This window comes from Festucalex cinctus, chromosome 11, assembly GCF_051991245.1.
Source record: "Festucalex cinctus isolate MCC-2025b chromosome 11, RoL_Fcin_1.0, whole genome shotgun sequence".
Taxonomy (NCBI): Eukaryota; Metazoa; Chordata; class Actinopteri; order Syngnathiformes; family Syngnathidae; genus Festucalex; species Festucalex cinctus.
Window position 1 is genome coordinate 16,600,756 of NC_135421.1, and position 18,376 is coordinate 16,619,131.

The 18,376-nt window shown below is 42.7% G+C and overlaps 1 protein-coding gene and 2 long non-coding RNA genes across 7 annotated transcripts in view; 1 reads left to right on the top strand and 2 right to left on the bottom strand.

The window, feature by feature from the left end:
* Positions 1–582: 582 nt before the first annotated feature.
* Positions 583–6,039, top strand: LOC144030416 (uncharacterized). The gene is made up of 3 exons (XR_013287254.1): positions 583–737; positions 2,586–2,781; positions 4,808–6,039. It is a non-coding gene; the product is annotated as an uncharacterized LOC144030416 (long non-coding RNA).
* spegb (striated muscle enriched protein kinase b) overlaps positions 994–18,376 on the bottom strand; it is a 37,673-nt gene continuing 20,290 nt past the window's right edge. For all 5 annotated transcript variants that reach the window (XM_077536691.1, XM_077536690.1, XM_077536689.1 and 2 more), the window contains exons 18-41: positions 18,179–18,351; positions 17,762–17,874; positions 17,520–17,688; positions 17,346–17,442; positions 13,958–14,158; positions 13,750–13,807; positions 13,595–13,672; positions 13,273–13,445; positions 13,166–13,192; positions 12,942–13,094; positions 12,817–12,859; positions 12,641–12,709; positions 9,900–12,555; positions 9,627–9,776; positions 9,431–9,547; positions 9,115–9,282; positions 8,850–8,972; positions 8,194–8,358; positions 5,680–6,826; positions 5,319–5,558; positions 4,672–4,895; positions 4,084–4,159; positions 3,701–3,850; positions 994–2,865 (exon numbers count right to left, since the gene is read on the bottom strand). In XM_077536691.1, coding sequence (XP_077392817.1) covers positions 2,619–2,865; positions 3,701–3,850; positions 4,084–4,159; positions 4,672–4,895; positions 5,319–5,558; positions 5,680–6,826; positions 8,194–8,358; positions 8,850–8,972; positions 9,115–9,282; positions 9,431–9,547; positions 9,627–9,776; positions 9,900–12,555; positions 12,641–12,709; positions 12,817–12,859; positions 12,942–13,094; positions 13,166–13,192; positions 13,273–13,445; positions 13,595–13,672; positions 13,750–13,807; positions 13,958–14,158; positions 17,346–17,442; positions 17,520–17,688; positions 17,762–17,874; positions 18,179–18,351 — 6,817 coding nt within the window. In that variant the 3' untranslated portion in view covers positions 994–2,618. The remainder of the gene's footprint in view (positions 2,866–3,700; positions 3,851–4,083; positions 4,160–4,671; positions 4,896–5,318; positions 5,559–5,679; positions 6,827–8,193; positions 8,359–8,849; positions 8,973–9,114; positions 9,283–9,430; positions 9,548–9,626; positions 9,777–9,899; positions 12,556–12,640; positions 12,710–12,816; positions 12,860–12,941; positions 13,095–13,165; positions 13,193–13,272; positions 13,446–13,594; positions 13,673–13,749; positions 13,808–13,957; positions 14,159–17,345; positions 17,443–17,519; positions 17,689–17,761; positions 17,875–18,178; positions 18,352–18,376) is intronic.
* On the bottom strand, positions 15,074–17,221 carry LOC144030415 (uncharacterized). Its single transcript, XR_013287253.1, has 3 exons — positions 16,961–17,221; positions 16,317–16,547; positions 15,074–16,027 (listed from the first exon to the last, which is right to left on the bottom strand). It is a non-coding gene; the product is annotated as an uncharacterized LOC144030415 (long non-coding RNA).

Genomic DNA, 18,376 nt, shown 5'->3' on the forward strand with positions numbered 1-18,376 from the left:
TACTCCCGAGAATCCTTTGAGTATCTAATGTTATTGTTAATGATTCCAGCATTTTTTGTGGGGTTGATATTTGGAAAATTGTATTTCATGTTGTGTCCCCAATGTGTATCACTAATTGCACACTGCACACTAATGATGAAAAAGTGTAATCCAACTACGTTGTTCCCTCGCTATAACGCACTTTTCGCAGCGTCGCTGTATTGCGGATTTGTTTTTTAGTGCAATTTGAACATTGAGAATGTTTAAACAAGAGAGAAATGTGAGAAAATGTAAATGCCTCAATGAGAAAAGTGTATAAACTGTGTCATGAAGGGTTTTAGAGCCTTAAAACATTTATAATAAATGTAAAACATAAAGCTAACTACTTCGCGGATTGCAGGTATTATTACTATTATTATTATTATTATTATTTATTTATTTTATTTTTTTACATCTAATCACTATTTATTTATTTATTTATTTATTTATTTATTTATTTATTGTACATCTAATCACAAGCAGACGTGTTTTCGGCATACTGGTACTTCCTGCTTCTGTGTCTAAGAATCATGGGAAATGAAGTGCTACTAGCCTAATGGCGTAGTTGCCAGTCAGACCAAACGCAAACTGAGCACCCTTGCCGGCATATTTTCAATGTTAAAATGCTTGACCGGCGCGAGGTAAACAGCACAACTAGCTTCCAATAGCTACTGAGACTGAGAAGAAAAAAAGAAAAGGAAAAAAAAGGTTGGATAATGGTGAGTAGATGGACTTCTTTAGCTCTGTTAAACTGTCAACCAAATAGCATTTAGCATTAGCGCAAGCAATAACGCAACCATTTCCTGGTGAGAATTGTTTGTACGTTTGATTTTCATGGTAATTCTAGTGTACCCGTTTTTAATTTGGAAAATTTGGTCACCCTCAAGTAAGCAGGAGAACGTTTAACATTAACATTTTCCTGCAGTCACTTTTTTTAATATGCCCAAATCGTAATCTTATTTGTCACAATTTCTTTATTGCATAGCCTTCTATCATGCCCTTTTCCATGCCAAAACAAGTCAGAAAAAAGCAGGAACTGAAACAGTCACGCAATAAATAAATAAACAAACAAACGTAAACCACAAACACAGAGAAGTCACATTCATAAAAGTCATTGTAGCAAACGGTTCATTTGATTAAATAACTCTCTTTCTCTGAGTCTAACATCCATCATGAGGCACCGCAATGCGCTGTTCACAAAATAGAGAAGAGCATTTCATACAAAATGTGTATCATCGTATTTCAAGAAAACCCTGCTGTCGGATTTTACACTATATACTTCAATCATTACATTTCAAAGGCGTAAAGAGAGCAACTCAAAATTCCATTCTCTTGCTATTTTGTTAGATTAAAAACATTCCTCTGGTGGTTCTTGTCCACACCGGAACTTGAAAAATGACTGCAAAACATGGGGCAAGATTAACCTCGCAAATGCATTACAGTTTTGTAGAACCGATAAGAGAAGAACCGACAGTCTTACAAAATGATGCCGTCCATCCATTCGTTTTTCTAGAGCTTGATCTCAATAGGCTAAGAGAGAAGTGACGTACACCCTGGACTTGTCGACAGTCAATCGCAGGGTACATACAGACAAACAACCATTCAGACTGACATTCACATATACATGGGTAATTTAGCGTCTTCAGTGAAAGAAAATGCAAGTTTGTGAAATGTGGGACGAAGCCCAACCTCATACAGGAAGGCCGAAGTTGGACAACAATTCAGTAAAAAAAAAAAAAAAAAAAAAAAATATTGTTTTTTGTCTGTAAATTTTTAAATTAGACAAATTTGCACTCCATAACACAGTTTCATGAACTTGGCATAAGAAATGTATTTCTTGAATCACTGAGTCTTGGCCTCGACCCACATTTTTTTTTTCCGGAACATTAGTGAAAACTTGATCTGGTCTACGATCATCAAGAACGAGCAAAATGTGAGATGGAAGCCACTAAGGTGTCTTTTTTTTTTTTTCTCTACTCCCGCTACTGTACGGAATATTACCCAGAGCAAACTGTAGCTATTTTCGAATGACATATTTTCAAAATAAATACATCTCCTGAGATTCAAATACACATTTCTAGCCTTACTTTGAGAGTCAACGTAGCCCTTGTGGTACACACACAAATGCCTCATCTATCCTCACTCAGTGCACATTTTGAAAACCAGACTTAAGTAAACTGTGCCAACGTTTCTCTTCCTGGTTAGTGGTAGCACAAATTCAAGGCTTTTAATAAAGGGATGAAGGTTTTGCTATCTCTGTATCACTTTACTAACCCTTAAAATAAAGCAATGTTTACAGCAGGTAAATTGCATGAGCTCATTTCAGGTGTTAGAATAGTATATAACCAAAACAAGTACATTCAAAGTTACAAACACTGAGGTAACGTCCTGTGATATTTGAAAGTAGCTAACAAAATGAAAAAGGAAAATAAGGATTCAGGCGTTTGTGTTGCTTGGCATTTTATGTCCTTTTGCCGACCAAGTTCAACAACTCGGACTTGAAGGCTCGACTTGAGCGAGCAGCTCAACGTCCAACACTGGATTTTCCTCATGTTCTTCTTCTGCAGTTTCAACGTCTCCCGTTCAGAAGAAGCCTACTTTTATTGGGGAACAGGAGAAGTCGGCAGAGCCGGTGCGACGGGACTGGTCGGGGTTTGCGGCGAGCTCTGGTAGGATCGAAGGAGAACTTTATGCTGAGTCGCCACCGCCTCTCGTCTGTGCTGCTGCTCGGTCAAGTATTCCTTGAGACGGGTGCTCGTAAAGGTGAGAGTCTGCCGACGAAGACGCATCAGGTAGGCGTCTTGAAGCCAAGAATTATTGAAGCAGTCCTTGATGGAAGGCCGGGCCCTGTTGAGGTAGATAAAAATTGGATTATGTCCACGCTAGCCTTTGAAGCAGTGTTCCCCAACAGTTTTGAACAACTGGCCTACTTTTTTGTTAAAAAAAAGAAAGAAAATACTTTTTAAATATCATTGGCACCAGGCCAAAGCCTTGTACCTCCAAAATCATTACTGTTCAGCAGACCCCCCCAAAAAACGGCACATTTGCTCAACTATTAACATTATATCATCAAAGAGAACAAGCCATTGTCCACACTTTACATTAATCAAAAATTGGTGCAAATGACACACACTAGTGTGGACTGACCAAAAGTGTAGACTTTTGGAAAAAAAATATGAAATTGACCAAATTGTGACTTATGACCTACACCCCCTGCGATTAATTTGGGAGCAGTCCGCGGTCTACCAGTAACAATACGGAGCATTTGTCCCGCAATGAAAACCGGACATTTTCATTAATTTTTAAATCCCCCACTCAGGACAGGATGTAAAAAAAATGGACATGTCCGGGCAAAGAGGATGTTTGGTTCTCCTGGTCATGATACTCAGTATAGTCTACTCTGTACCGGTAATTTCGTTTTGGTTTCCAACATTACTGACACCAACACATATGTTGGAAATTGAAGCATGGAAATGTTTTTACTCATATTTGCTAGATTTACTGAGACGAGCAGTTTGACAGACGGCTGCAGACGAATTTCCAAATAAAACTTCTTTCAGAATCTTATGATCAATAACGTATACTTTGTTCAGTCTCTTTGAGCGGTCCCGTAGCGGTCCAAGGCTCAATGGTTGGGGACTGTTGCTTTTAAATTGAATAATACTTCTCTGGTTCAACTTACCAAGGGTAGCTACAGAGGATCTTTTTGAGGAACAGTGAGGCACTTTGGGACACGTTTTGGTAGAGTTTGGAGAGATCAAACTTGGCAGCATGGATCTTCATCTCAGTTTGCTGGGGATCATTTTCCATGAAAGGCGACCTGCCACTCAACCTGAACAATCAATCACAAATGACAACAGATCTTCGGATTTCTCTCTGACAGAGATCCTGACTGATGTTAATGCCAGGCATGTTTGATCATTAGTTTCCCCGGTAAGCCTAATTAAAGGGGAATCACTAAAAGAAGCTTGTTTCACATAATTAAGCCGCCTTTGTTGAACAAAAAAACACGGTCGACAATTTTCAAAGAGTGTTGGCTGGAAGCTGTGTGAATGCAATCCTTACATAATGAAAGTGATCACACCCACGCTCCAGATGTCAGCTGGGGGGCCCACCACATCCCCTTTCAACATCTCTGGAGCTGCGGGGAGAGGAAAGGAAAATGAGATTTCATTATTTGCGTAAAAATGACATCTCATGAAGTGTAGTTCATTTGCAATAAGCGCTTCATATAGTTTACTTGGAATGTGGTATTCTTGCCACTCTACGTGAATAAAATACAATAAATGGACCAATACAACTGTAGGATATGAAAATGTGGTATTCCCTTTGCTAGTTTGTATTGCTAGTGACTTCGGCAGTCATCCCCCCCCCCCCAAGAAAATCAGGGATTCCCAACCAGTGTGCTATAGGACATAGTGTCCAGTCTCAATTATTATCGAAAAAAAAAAAAGTTCTTTTAAGGAAGTACTATGAGGGTAGATGACAGGAAACAGCCCAAAAGCAAACATTTGGGATTGAAGACCAAAAGGCTTGGAAAATCTTCACACTTTAAGGGAAGTACGGCTGATGTGGACGTGACTGATAATTTACAATGATCGAATCAGCGGTTTCGCTTCAATCTGATGAAATCTCTGCCGGACGCAGTCTTACACATGCACTCCAGCGTTCCAACGGGTGGGCTAAACTGCTTGAGAAAAAGCGGGTTGAAGTTCTGGGCACTGCCAAAATCGATGATCTTGACTACGTTCATGAGCGTGACCATGATGTTCTCGGGCTTGATGTCCAGGTGGAGAATTCTTCTGGTGTGGAGGTAGTCCAAGCCCTGGAGGGTCTGCACGATGTAGCTCACCACGTCATCCTCTGAGTAACGGAACCTCAAGAGAGAACATATGACAGTTATTAAAAGAGATAGTAGTTCAAGCTACGAGTCGCCCCTTTTTCATGGCAAATCCTCAAAATAAGATACATTTGTGTTCAAGACTTCTGAATAATCTGAAGAATAATCATAAGAAGCGGTGTGAAATCCAGGTTCAGAATGTAAAAACCGTGCCACACTGTCTTTCGTCACGGGTTTTTCTACCCAACCGGCAAGTAAACGAGCTCTCGTACTCAACCGACATGTAAATGAACTCCCAGGAACACCTCGGGTGTTTGCTTACCTGCCGGTTGAGTAGAACCACCTGCGGCTAAAGCCAAACTGTGGAAGGGTTTTCTCTTTCTGGACCTAGATTTGAGAAGTCTGGCCTTTATTTATTTAATATTTTAGTTGCAGTCGAGCACAGTCATAGGGTTGTCACCTGTCTACGAGGCTTCGGAGCACTTCGTTGCCGCTGCAGTACTCTGAGATAAGCACCAGGTATCGTGGCGTGACGTACGCCTCGTGCAGCGCCATGATCCTGTCGTGGTGAAGCGACTTGAGGATGTCGTACTCCTGCAGCACCGCTTGCTTGGTCTCAGCCTCGTATGGGACGATCTTGGCCATGAACAGGTTTCCGGTGGCGTTCTCACGGCACTCTCGGAGCACGCCGAAGCGACCCCTGTATCATGAAGCATGATCGCAGTGCAATAAGTGACAATTTTCCACCAATCTTCTTCAAACTTTCAAAGATTGTTTTGTGAAGACTCTAAACTTCACAACACACAAGAACTTGTTCGTACCTGGCTTTCTCATCCATGAAGGTATACGGTTTCTGAGGAACTCCCTGGCGCAGATATCCCTCTCCAGCCTTGCCCAAGGGTGTCCTTCTTCCAGAGGGTGTTACCCGTCCCGTAGGGGTGGTCCGTCCCGATGGGGTGACCTGCCCCGACGGGGTCCCTCGACTGTCCCCACCCTGCAGCGCTGGCGTCAAGCTTTGCAACACCACCACAGGGGCGGAGACTTTAACAGCAGAGACGGAGGGCGTGGTGATTGTTGGTGTGACGGTGGATTGAGAAGGTGTAACACGAGCAGTGGCGGTTGGCGCATACATCGGCACCGAGGAGATGGGTTTGCCGATGACGGGGGCGGGTGGGGCTACAGAAGAGGGAGCCTTGTTGTTAACGATCACCTTTACGGGGGTCTGGGGTTTGGGTGGGACGGCAGGAGGAGCTGTTGGCTTGGCTTTAGGTTTGCCTACATTGATGCTGAGCGTGGACTTTGTTTTGACTGATGTGGTTGTCGTGTTGGTTTGAGACGGTGCTGGTTCAGAAGGGACCGTGATGACGGATGGTATCTGCTTCATTTCAACTTGCACTGTCGGCTGGACGGGTTTCGGTAATGGAGATTTTGCTGATGGTTGAGGGGCAGGAGGGGTGGGTGTCTGCTTCAGGACAGGTCTCTGCGTCGGGGCGGGTGTCTGCTTCAGGACAGGTGTCTGCGTCGGGGCGGGTGTCTGCTTCAGGACAGGTGCCTGCGTCGGGGCGGGTGTCTGCTTCAGAATAGGCGTCTGCGTCGGGGTGGGTGTCTGCCTAAGGGCAGGTGTCTGCGTCGGGGCGGGTGTCTGCTTCAGGACAGGTGTCTGCGTCGGGGCGGGTGTCTGCTTCAGAATAGGCGTCTGCGTCGGGGTGGGTGTCTGCCTAAGGGCAGGTATCTGCGTCAGGGCAGGTGTCTGCATTGGGGCGATTGTCTGTGTTGTGGTGGGCGTCTGGGTTTGAGTGGGAATCTGCGTCGGGGCGGACGTCTGCGTTGGGGCGGCTGTCTGCACCGCGGCTTTACTTGGCAACAGTTTCATTGGTGGGATTTTCATGGATGACATCTTCAACACAGGGCCTGAAGGACCTGAGGCCGGGCCGGTCTTGACCACTACTGGTGCACTGGACTCTGGTTCTAAGAAGAAGAATGAGGGAATAAATGAAAGAATGTCAAATCAAAAATGGGGCTGTTTATAAACAAGTAGAAAAATAATAGGTTATATAATCATGTACGGAACCTCAATGCAAACTTAAATTCTCAACGTACTGAATAGAGGTGGGAATCTTGGGGCACCTCACGATTCGATTGCGATTACGATTCAGAGGCTACGATTCGATTATAAAACGATTATTGATTTCCCCCCCAGGCAGCAGAAAAAAAAACTATGTATTTTGGTGCTTTTAATGTTTCGTACATTAGTTACAAAAATAGTACAAAAGTCCTCTCAGGCCTACATAAACTACTATTTCAGTATCAAGTTAACAGTTCAAAACAGTAAATAAAATACTCAAGTCCTCATTCTGTAACAACAGCTTTTAAGTATATTCAGTCTTCAACAGAATAAAACATAGCATTGAGCAAAAATATATTATTTTTATCCACTCAAAAGTGCATTGAGGTATAAATGAAAGACAATGTGAACTACTACTTCAATACAAATGCCTAAAAAAAAAAAAGTGCGCTCCTGCTTTTTAAGTTGTGTAAAGATGAACATGTAAACATTAAAGTTTCTCAGAGGTACAAAAAAAAAAAAAACCCTCAAGTGCTTTTCTGCTTTTTAACTTGTGTAAACATGAACGTGTAAACATTAATGGGATCGTTCGGCTTTTTTAACATGAATCTCAATTTGATCCTCACCTCCCGTGTGTGCGATCAGCACTGACTTCTTTCTGACAGCGTTCGGTGACACGCGTTCTGGTTCGACGTTGGACGAGAAGAAAATAAAAAAGAAATAGTCCAGCAAGCTGGCTGGGGTCTCGGAAATAAAGTGTTTTTCTTCTAAAAACTTTTTGTTTTCAAAAGCGTGATACATTTCCACCACAATACTCTTTTCTGAATAAAGTCAGACGCGATTACCGCCAGCCACTACTTTTCTGTTCGTTCGTTCGTATCACTGCGCGGCGCCCTGTAGAACGCTAACCGACGCACTGCAGCCAGCTCGCTGATACTTCCGCCTGAAGTTGTTTGCCTTTTCGGAGCAGGTCTGATCTCACGAAGAGGTGGGTTGGTCAGCTCAGCCATGCTTGTTGTTGTTTTGAATCTCGAGGCGTGAGTTGTGGATGTGTACTCTCGGTCCGTCCCAAAAAGCGTCCCGAAGACCGCGCGCGCTACTGCGTTTCAGTTCCGCGTACTTTTCGCTCGTTTCGCTTCCCTTGGCATATTTATATAATCGGAATTTGGACGTTTGTGAATCGTTCTCGATTGTTCCACGGCCGAATCGTGAATAATCTAAGAATCGGAAATTTTGCACACCTCTAGTACTGAATATGTTTTGCAAATACCTGAAGCAACCAGTCGCACAAGTTCAGAAAGGTTGCTGTATGGGCCTTGGCCAGCCTTGTTGACACAAGCCACCCTAAATCTGAAAGTGCCCCCTACTGGTAAATCAACTGCATTGTAGTAACAGTCTGCCACCCCTGTGGCGACCATCAACCAGTTGGTCTCTCCTGTGGGACAAAAGAAAGATAAATGAATCCATTTTTGCCGTCAAAGATTATTACACTCTCGTTTTTATTGATGTGAGTTATGTGTGCTTGGGTTGTACGTGATAAGACTAATAGAAATAATCATCACTATAAGCTTCATTCCTAACACTGTTATGCACATAATTACAATATATTTGGCTGGATATTATTAATATCACATATCAGAGCCTTACATCTTGGAACTGTCAATACCCTGTCCCTCACATCTACTTATGCAACTCTCTTTTTATGTTGTGTTTCCATAGCAACTTTATTTGTGAGATCATGTTTGAACAATGTCTGCTTTAGTGACCATTTCACATGTTCTTGTTGATCTAAAAGAAATGAGTCTTTAATATTAAGGAAATGCTTTTGAACGTCTCTTATTTATTTATTTATTTATTTATTTATTTATTTGGGCTGTAGATGAACACAGATTGAAACAAACTCACTCAAACCAATCTTGTACTAACCTTCAGTCTTCCTCTCCAGAGAGTATGTGCAAGGTGCGATGGTGTCAGACGGTCTCCACAGCACCAATGCTGTGTTGTTGTACTTCTGAGGGATTTCGGGTGTTCCGGGTCGATTGGGTAGACCTTTACACATAAACAATGTCAAACCAATAAAGTTGATCATCTCCCCTCCAAACCTGACACAAACTGTGCACCAAACTATCAACTATTAACTTTGTAGTGCTAACAAGTTGCTGCAGCGCACTCATAAAAAAAAAAATCTTACGCGCAAGGGAAATTGTGCAAGAGCTGGAAACAGAGGCCAGGGGGCTTGTCGCAACACATTCGTAAACCCCTGCGTCCTTTTTGGTGGTCTGCATGATCATCAGAAGCTGCCTGCCATCAGGACAGGCTATCATGTTCATCCTTGCGTCTATCTGCAAAGGTTTCTTATCTGAAGGAAAATACATCCATCGAAGTCATGAATACAACAACTGTATATTATAGATTGATGGTTTTAATTATGCTTTGAGTTTCCAGTGTCATTTATTTGCCTTTACTTCCCACCTGGCAACAAGAGAGTATTCATAGTTGGGTCGTACCTTTCATCCAGGTGATGTGTGGGTGCGGGCTTCCTGCAGGCAGGCAACTGAGTGTCACTGGATCCCCCTCAAGCAGGACGTGATCTCTGAGCTTAATGTGGAACACTGGAGGAAAATCTGAGACAAGAATTTCACACATACAATCCAAATGGAGAAACACTGCGTGTGTAATGATCGTAAAGTATTGTGGCCATACCGGATACCAGTCTGGAGTACTGGCGCGTTGGCTGGGAACTGGTTTCTTTGGAGATGGCCGTGGGTATATCCGGTTGTGACACAGCCTTGGATCGTCTGCCCCGGCTCAAACCCCATCGATCCCAACGAGATCTTCGCTCCCCTTCGACACCTATCCAAGAACCGGAGTTTATATTCCCGCATTAACAATAAAACAAGATTTTGTGCAGGGGGTCCTTGGTTCTCCTAAACCAAGAACCCCCTTCACTTTATAATGAAGATGCATCAATCATACCCTTTGACATGTCTGACTTCAAGCTGGACATGGAGTCCAGTGACTCAGATGAGGCCCCATTACTGGCCTGAGATGCCAGCTGGTTCTGAGGAACACTGGGAACTTTTATTCCACGGTTTTCTGATGTTGCCCGACGAAGCATGGAAAGAATCGGCGTCTTCTTAGGCTCCTTCTCTTCCAAGACTTTTCTTTCTTCAGAGTAGCTGCGAATTCTGGTTGAGATACCGGCCACTGTTGATTCGATCTTCCTACGCATCGTCAAGACTGGAGAGTCATTGGACGTTTTAGGCTCTTTTTCCTGTTTTTGAACAGAGTTATCAGCGCCACCATCCATTCGCATCATCTCCACCTCCTTCTTATCTTGTGATCCTCTTCTTCCGAGTGTCCAAGACAACCTACGTCTTGAAGGCACTGACTCTTCTTCTTCTTTGATCACTTCCTGTTTGCGTTCCGTTGAAGGAGTTCTCTTCAACCGCAGGGAAAGCCTCCTCATAAAACCTTGGTCCTTTTGAGCTTCACGAAGATCCTGGACCGATTTGGACTTCTCCTCGAGTTTCCTCTGTGCCAATTCTAGGGGGGCACCTATTGGACCCGGCCTGTATATTACTTCACCTGATTCTGTTGAATCTGAAGACGTTATAGGTGATTTGTCCTCATTCTTTGATCGGGACAAAAATTTCAAAGTTCTTGTCAGGGAAGAATCACGTTTTTTGAAGCGGGCCTCAAAAATCTCTTCAGAGGAAATATCTTCGAGGTCCACTCCTACGAATGGCGGAGAGGAATGTGTAGTCGTCTTTGGCGGACTCGGGTCTTTCACTATGGTTTCAGGTGAGGCTACTCGAGCGTACACGGCCGGATGCTCGGTAGTTGACACAATGTGTGTTTTGGGTGGTGATGATGTAGTTATAAACACATCAGTTGATGCAGGAGCTGATGAGGTATTGAGGACATCAACAGGGGTGGACAGCTCGAGAGGTATGCCACTGAGAGGTTGAATGGAAGGAACCATGATTGTTTGCATAATGCTGGCATATGCTGAAGTCCTTCCATCGGGAAGAAGAACCTGTGCAGGGGGTGAGGGTGTTGAATAAGGCGGAACTTGTCTTGTGGGGTCAGAGTATTCTTGTGTTGGTCTTATGGTAACTGTGCTTACAGTAATAATCTCTGATTGATCAGGTGCTATTTCTTTCTCTTGTAAATGTTCTTCGGTTGCATTTCCTTCATACATAATTTCTCTTCTTCCATCATCATCTTTCACTTTTTTTGTCTGTACTTCTTTCTCCACAATTTCCTCAATTTCAGAGCTTTGGACAGCGACAGATAGTGAAGGAACAATGTGGTCCACAACCTCTGATTCATTCAGTACTTCCTCTGATATGCTCAGGTCCTTCTCAGAGAAGCCGCTTGTGCTTGACCTCTCATCAAAATTACTGTCTGTAACCGCCGCGTCTTTCTTTTCACTGATAGTTTCATCAGATGTGTCTTTCTCCTTTAATGATTCCTTGCTTTCAGTTTTAATGGGACTGTCCTGCAGGACATATTCTGGTGTTGGTGGTTTTGGTGAAGGCTCCCGAGGAGTTACCGGGCGGGAGTCGAGCTTGATTTGCTCGGTGAGAGCTGACATGGATATAGCTTCCTTGAGTCGTCGCTCTTCCACCTGTGCCAAAGGAATCTCGAGTGGCGCTCCTGAACGTCTGTGTAACGCTATAGGTTCTGAATCACCTTGACTGAAGGAAGCACTTTTGCTCAGTACTTTGGGTGTAGAAATGTCATCCCTGGGTGAGTCACTGGATGCTGCTCTCATCAATGAAGGGGGTCCCAGGCGGGTGTTGCGAGAGTAGCGGTCTGAAGAGATTGCACTTTTTCCATCATCCATTCCTAATGTTTCTAATAGAGGACCTCGGAGTCCACTCATCTTTTTGTCCACAGAACCTCCACGAAGCAATCTTTGCCTCATCAGTTCTAGCTTTAGAGCGTAATCTTCTTGGCTCATTTTGGCAGTTCCTGGACTGGTGCTCCGCTTTGGTAGTTCCATCGAAGCGGCTTTCTTGAGGACTTTTCTACCACCCTCTTGGTTTCCTTCTGAAACTCCTTCTTCTGGCGTGATTCGAAGTAGCAAAGCACTGTCGGCTGAACCTCCACGCCTTAATTCTCCTTTTCGTCGCACGCTCTCAGGTTTGTCTGACTCCATGCTGGAACCCCTTTGTAGAGGCTTTCGTTTTAGAGCTTTCTGAGGCAGCTCTGCAAGTAGTTCTTCATCTGAGGAACCCATATCATTATATTTTATTTTTCTTTCATGCTGCCGACTTTTAGCCGTCAATTCAAGGTTTTCTTTGTTCATTTCAACTTCGTGTTCTGCTGTCTCTTGGAGAGAGGACACCGACTGTGTACACGTTCCGTTCTGTTTCGCTGAATCTTGCTCATTGGTCTGGATGTCATTCAGTGACATCCTTGATCCAGAAAATTCCATGTTGAGTGGCATTGGAATGAAAGGAAGTTCATCAATGTCTTCATCGGAATCAGATGATGAGGAAGGCAAAGGTGAAGTGTCTTTAAGGTGCCTGGGAACTGCGATTGATGTGTGACTTGAGGAGTCATTCATCAACTCAGGAATGGACCTCATGACCATTTTAGATTTGTAGCTGATAATTGACCGCTTTAAAAAAAAGAACAAACAAATTGTTACATTTTCTTAATATATGCTAGACTAGGAAATAAAAAAAATAAAAAATCTTCATTACCTGCCATTTTCTGCGAGATACAAACTTCTTCAGTGCCTCTGTATTTATAACTGACCCTTTACTGAGAGTCTGTAAGAAGAAAAGTAGATTTTCTTAAGGCCATTTAAAAAGAAATCAGAGCTGAATGCTGTTATGCACAATGAATAAAGTTTCAAAGACAATTTGGCATGGTGTACCTTGAACCAGGAATGTCTAAGACATTCTTGAGTATCAGGTCTCCTAATAGAAAAAATATATAAATAAAAAAAATAATTTCTGCAAAGACTATGATACCTAAGGATTTCAAAAAGGGGTCACTCACAGTCTGTCAGCTACAAGCAGTTTAATGATGAAACCTTTAGCTTCTCTAGAAAGATTAGCAAACATGGTTTCCTCAAAGGCCACATTGTAGTTCCTAATGTTCAGCACGGAGCTGCGGTCATTTTCACCAGCAAATGGAGAAACTCCTGTCAGACTGATGACACAAATCACATTTACATTTCTGAACAGGTTTATTCTTTATGTCTTATAAATCAAATAACTCACCACAGGTATGCAATAACTCCGACTGACCTAAGGAACAGGAAGACAAGTATGAGCCTGAAATGTTTGCAGAAAAAGTGGAACACACTTCATATTGCAAACGTAGATACCAGATATCAGTTGCCTTTGACACAGGGGTCTGGTTCACAATTTCTGGCGCAACAAATTCTGGTGTGCCGTATTTGCAGTACTGAGCCTCTTCGGGCGTGATTTCCACCGCATTGCCGAAGTCACAGATTCGGAGCTGATCGCTGTGTGCGTCCGCCATGAGGATGTTGTCAGGCTTAAATAAATAAATAAATAAATAAAATTCAAAAACATCTTTCTATTGCAGTAGAAGAGAGTAAATCATTCTTTACAAAATGTCCTTATCAATCCATCCAACCATCCCTTTTTTATAGTGCATAGTTGGAACTTGTAGAAATAGTTTACCTTGATATCCAGGTGTATGATGTTAAGATGATGAAGATAATCAACTCCATCCAGCAACTGTCTAATACATGACCGTACCTAGCGTACAATGAAGACGTTAACTGTAACTTGTTAATAATTTTCTGTCTGGTCATAAAACATTACATCAAACTTACATCAGACTCCATGAGTGTAGATTTCCGTGTGAATCTGTCAAGAATCTCCTCGTGGCATCTTTACATGTGGATTCAGGTAAATAATCTTAAAATGCAATTGGCGATAGCAATGAGGTCAGGTGCAAAGTTAAAATGTTAATATCAGCTGTTCATCTCGTAGCATCCCCTCAATCTACGAAGCATTTCCAAGCAGGCATAATGAGGATACAATTCAGTGATGATGATGACTGCGTTCTTTTTCTCAAAGGCATCGTGGAACAAGACAACTCGCTCATGGTCCATCTTGGAGAGCAAGCTCATCTCTCGCAGAGCTGATGTCTTCTTCTTGGCTCGTGTGGAGATGAACTTGGCGGCGTACTCCATTTTGTCCACTTTCTGGCTCACGCGTTTCACATAGGAAAATGCACCTCTGAAGGGAATAACAATTGACTTTGAGTTAGTTCAGTAGAAACATTAAGAAGCTGGAAAACAGTTTAACTTAAATCAATAGGTCGCTTGCACATCGTAATGCATCATGGGAGTTTTTCCTTCGGGCGCCATATTGGGTGTCCGCCGGTTCACAAGGTACACTCGCGAGTTACACGGTAGAGCTTATCAACCTGATGTAATTTTCGCAGTATTTTCACGATTTACCGGAAGATCAAAAACAACGATACAGGCAGAAGGTGTCTCTGTGTGGCGGGATTGATCCTAATTACGTCCTGACCAAGGGTGATTTTTTTTTTTGACGGAGAAAGCTTGCTGGCCAAATGTGACATCTCTGGACATCTTTCCCTACCTCGTGTTGACAACATGCTCCATAACACGCCAACAAATCCCTGGAGGCTTACAATTATTTTGTAAGCGGGTGGATACAGAGTGTAAACTTTAACATCGCATCAGAAGAAACGGTTGCTGTTGCACGTAAGTAAACCACATGGTGTTGGTAATTCTGCACACAAAAATGTTGATTTGTTCTCAGGCTTCCTGTTATCATTGTGTTTACATGCACAGCTGGCTTTACCTGATGTGGTTTTTCTAACAATTTTATAACAGGCAAATATGGCAGAGCGTATAAGAATAAAAAGTAACTATGCACAGCCTCCCCGTGGCTTAATTAAATTTAATGCTACCCTTTCACTAGTTACATGTTACTTAATCAACTTATTCTAAATGGTTAAGGTTAACCACTCTCAGAGGACGTATTTTTAGTTTCAGTTTCCAGTACAATAAAACGTGTTCATGGTAACTACTGAGCATACTGACAGCTTTTCTTATGATCTCACGGTTAAGGAGGCTGTCACAACACCCAATTTCTGTCTGGTGCCAGATGGCAATAATTCCCATCACTTGTCACGACAACACCAATAGTATTACCAGGTATGTATGGCTTTACTTTTTGTAGTTTCTTATTTAATTCTATGTTTCATATTTTCATTACAATGTTTGTAATATTTTCAGATTCAGGCACAGATGAGTTTAACTGGACGGACTTCTGCGACTTTGTGGTGTGGACAAAGTGTGATTGAGCGAGTCCACCCAGATCGCTCGTTTTGGCCAGTTGGAAAAGCCAGAGTTTTTTTTTCCCAAAATCCCCTCCTTACCTGAACTGCTCGGGAGAGCATTTACTAGATCAGCAGTGGACTTCCAGTGTTCCTGCTCAGCCGCTGTCACCTACCACTTGCTCATGTACTTCAAAGATGCGGAATAAAGTAGTTTTTTGTGCTGCAGCAGATTGTAAAATCAAATGATATCACTTGAAGTGTGCCAATCTAGACTGCCAAAAGGACAGTGGTTTTGTGACAAGTGTGAAACAAGGATTATTGGGAAAACTGTAACACAGTACTGGTACTTGTCTTACATTAAACAAATTTAAAAGAGAGCAACTTTTTCCTCTGTACATAGCATAATGAAAGTCATTGCGTACCCCATCAACATTACATCATACCGTCATCTCAGGATGGTAGGCACCTGTGCTAAAATAAACTACATTAATTAACAGTTCAATTTTTAACCCTGAAATTACTACATCTAATCATTATTCACTTCATTTTTTGTGCTTTTAGAAATAATAGAGATTTATGCCATTACTTTAAGAGGGACCATATTGCACATTGAGTCAAATCCTGTCATTTGTATTATGTATAGCTTTGTAAACAAACCCAACAATAGAATTTGTATAAACGCTGCCTTTATTAGCGCCAAACAAAAAGTCGCATGTTGTCCTCCTCCAATGCTTTGATGCTCGCCTTCTTTTCTATCATGTCATTGGCAATCAAGTCGGTGTGGCATGAGATCCCTAAAGAAAAAAATAAAGAAAAAAAATCACAAAAAAAAAATCACAAAAAAAAACGGTCCCAGTAATAGGTTTAATATAGTAAAGTAGTATAGTTTTTTTGTCAGTGTAAAAGAAATTTACACATTTTGTTGCATTTTTTAATGTATGAACATTGCTACAGGCAAATACTTATTTCTATAAACACTTCCAAATGTCTCTAAAATATAAGGTGCGTGTACACACACAAACATAAACACATACATTCACTCATGCATACAATATATCATGTAATGAATTCTGAGTGGCATACCAGAGTCAATGATGTCAGCAGTACTTGAGGGTACAGGTTACTGGAGCCATCTGGCTGCATAACTGCAACAATCTCTGCCACTTCGAGTCGTCTTTTCTTTGCTTGTCTCTCCTGTGCACGTTCATATCTTGGCACCGACTGGGCTGAGACATAGATGTTGTAACTTGGGACCCAACTTTAATGTTGGAGCCCAGTCGGGATGATTGGACAGAAAAACGGGCGCAGGGCGACCTGTTAAAATAAACAAATATATAAACAAATAAAATATGGAAAGACTGGTTATTTTACCGCAGTAGGGTGGCCGTGAATAAGTTCTTTAGCATGATGTGTAGGCTACCGGGGGTCTGTTTTCTTGCATCAGCCCCTTCTGTCTCTTTTTTTTCCAAGTTTACATTTTGCCACAAAAAAACATGTTATCGGCATTAAAAGCCCAAGACTAATCAATCCAATTTCAGCAGTAAACACTTTGCACTGGCACTACTTGGGTGAAAATGTTCGATGTTAGCTTTCGGCTAACGTCCGCTAGCCAGCTTGTACTACCGAACTTGCTTGCTCATGAATCCAAAACATAAGCAACTTGCCCATATATGGGCGGTCGAAACGTTATTAATGTTCATGCATTAAATAAAGGTAAACAAGCTTACCGCTCACAAAGTGATCGCTGCACACACGAGCCCAAAGTAACGACTTCCCTCCGGAGTCCGCACTCCTCTGTCTCCAGGCCCTGGTTCCTAATTATTTTCGGAATTCGGAAAAAAGACCGACCATTTTCCCCCTTGGCTTTGTTCGAACAGCCAACGATGCAGCAACAATGTACCATTTTAAACGCAGAAAACAAACGTGATAGATACGTGTTAGACCGAATCGCTACGTAAATGGAGGCCACCCAGCATGGCGACTACGAGAAATCCGAGGCGGAAGTGACGACATGTGCAAGCGACCTATAAGTGCCGTGTGAAAATGCCTCAAGGTTTGATCCATACTTATGACTTGCCTGTATGTGACATATGATTATAGATTATGCCTGACCTTCTAATTTCCTTGTGAACGTCATAATGGTCGGTCAGTCGTCGCATTTTTCTCAAAATGGTCGCCTCGTCTTCCATCGGCTCCTCTTTGCTTAAAGCTATAATAGATTATTAGCTCAATGAGTGTATCATTTTCAGGCTTGAATAAATGCTTGAGAGAGTATAAATAGGTCACCTTCATGAACGGTGAGTTCGGCTTTGCAGGACACGGAGCCTGCCAAGTTCCTCGCAGTACAGGTGTACACTCCTGAGTCCTCCGGGCAAGCATTGAGGACCACCAGGGAGCATTCATTATCATCGTAAACAAATGTGAAATGGCTGCCCTCCGAGAGTAATATATCACCCTGAAACAAATACATAAAAACAATATTTTGATCAGTTCTGTTTTAGACTGACTTGAGACTGAAAGCTACAAACCTTGAACCAGAGGATGTCAGGAATTGGCCGGCCCTCCACAACCACAGCAAAGCGAGGGGACTCCCCAGAGCACACGTCAATGTCCTCCATTATAGTCTCAAATGTTGGAGGAGCTGTGGACAGACTGACATTAGGAAAATGCTACATAGGCACTTGGTACGAGTGCAGACCTCCAGCAAGTTGGGAAACATGTGGGCTCTTTTCTACATTAGGGTTGTGGGTAAGCTGGAACCTATCCTAGATGACTCTGGGAGAAAGGCACGGTACTTATGAAATTAGCCAACAGTAGTCAAACCCAAAACTCAGGTCTAAACAGATGTGAGCTGTAGCCAGCTCCTGGTTTTTAGCATCAAGTAGTTGTGGTAATGACCACAACTACTTGATGCGAAGTCTCTTCAAGGCTACCAAGCCGCCTACCTGCAATTTCCACGCTGAATGTACAACTGTCGCTCCCATGCCTGTTGGAAGCCACAAACATCAACTCTCCAATATCGGCGCTCTTCACTTTCGTCAGCGTCAGTGTGTGCTGGTCATCATCTGGCATTGTCATTTCGTACACGCCCCGTTTGTTGTCCAATATCACTCCCCTCCTGTGGATGTCATTTACATTAGAGA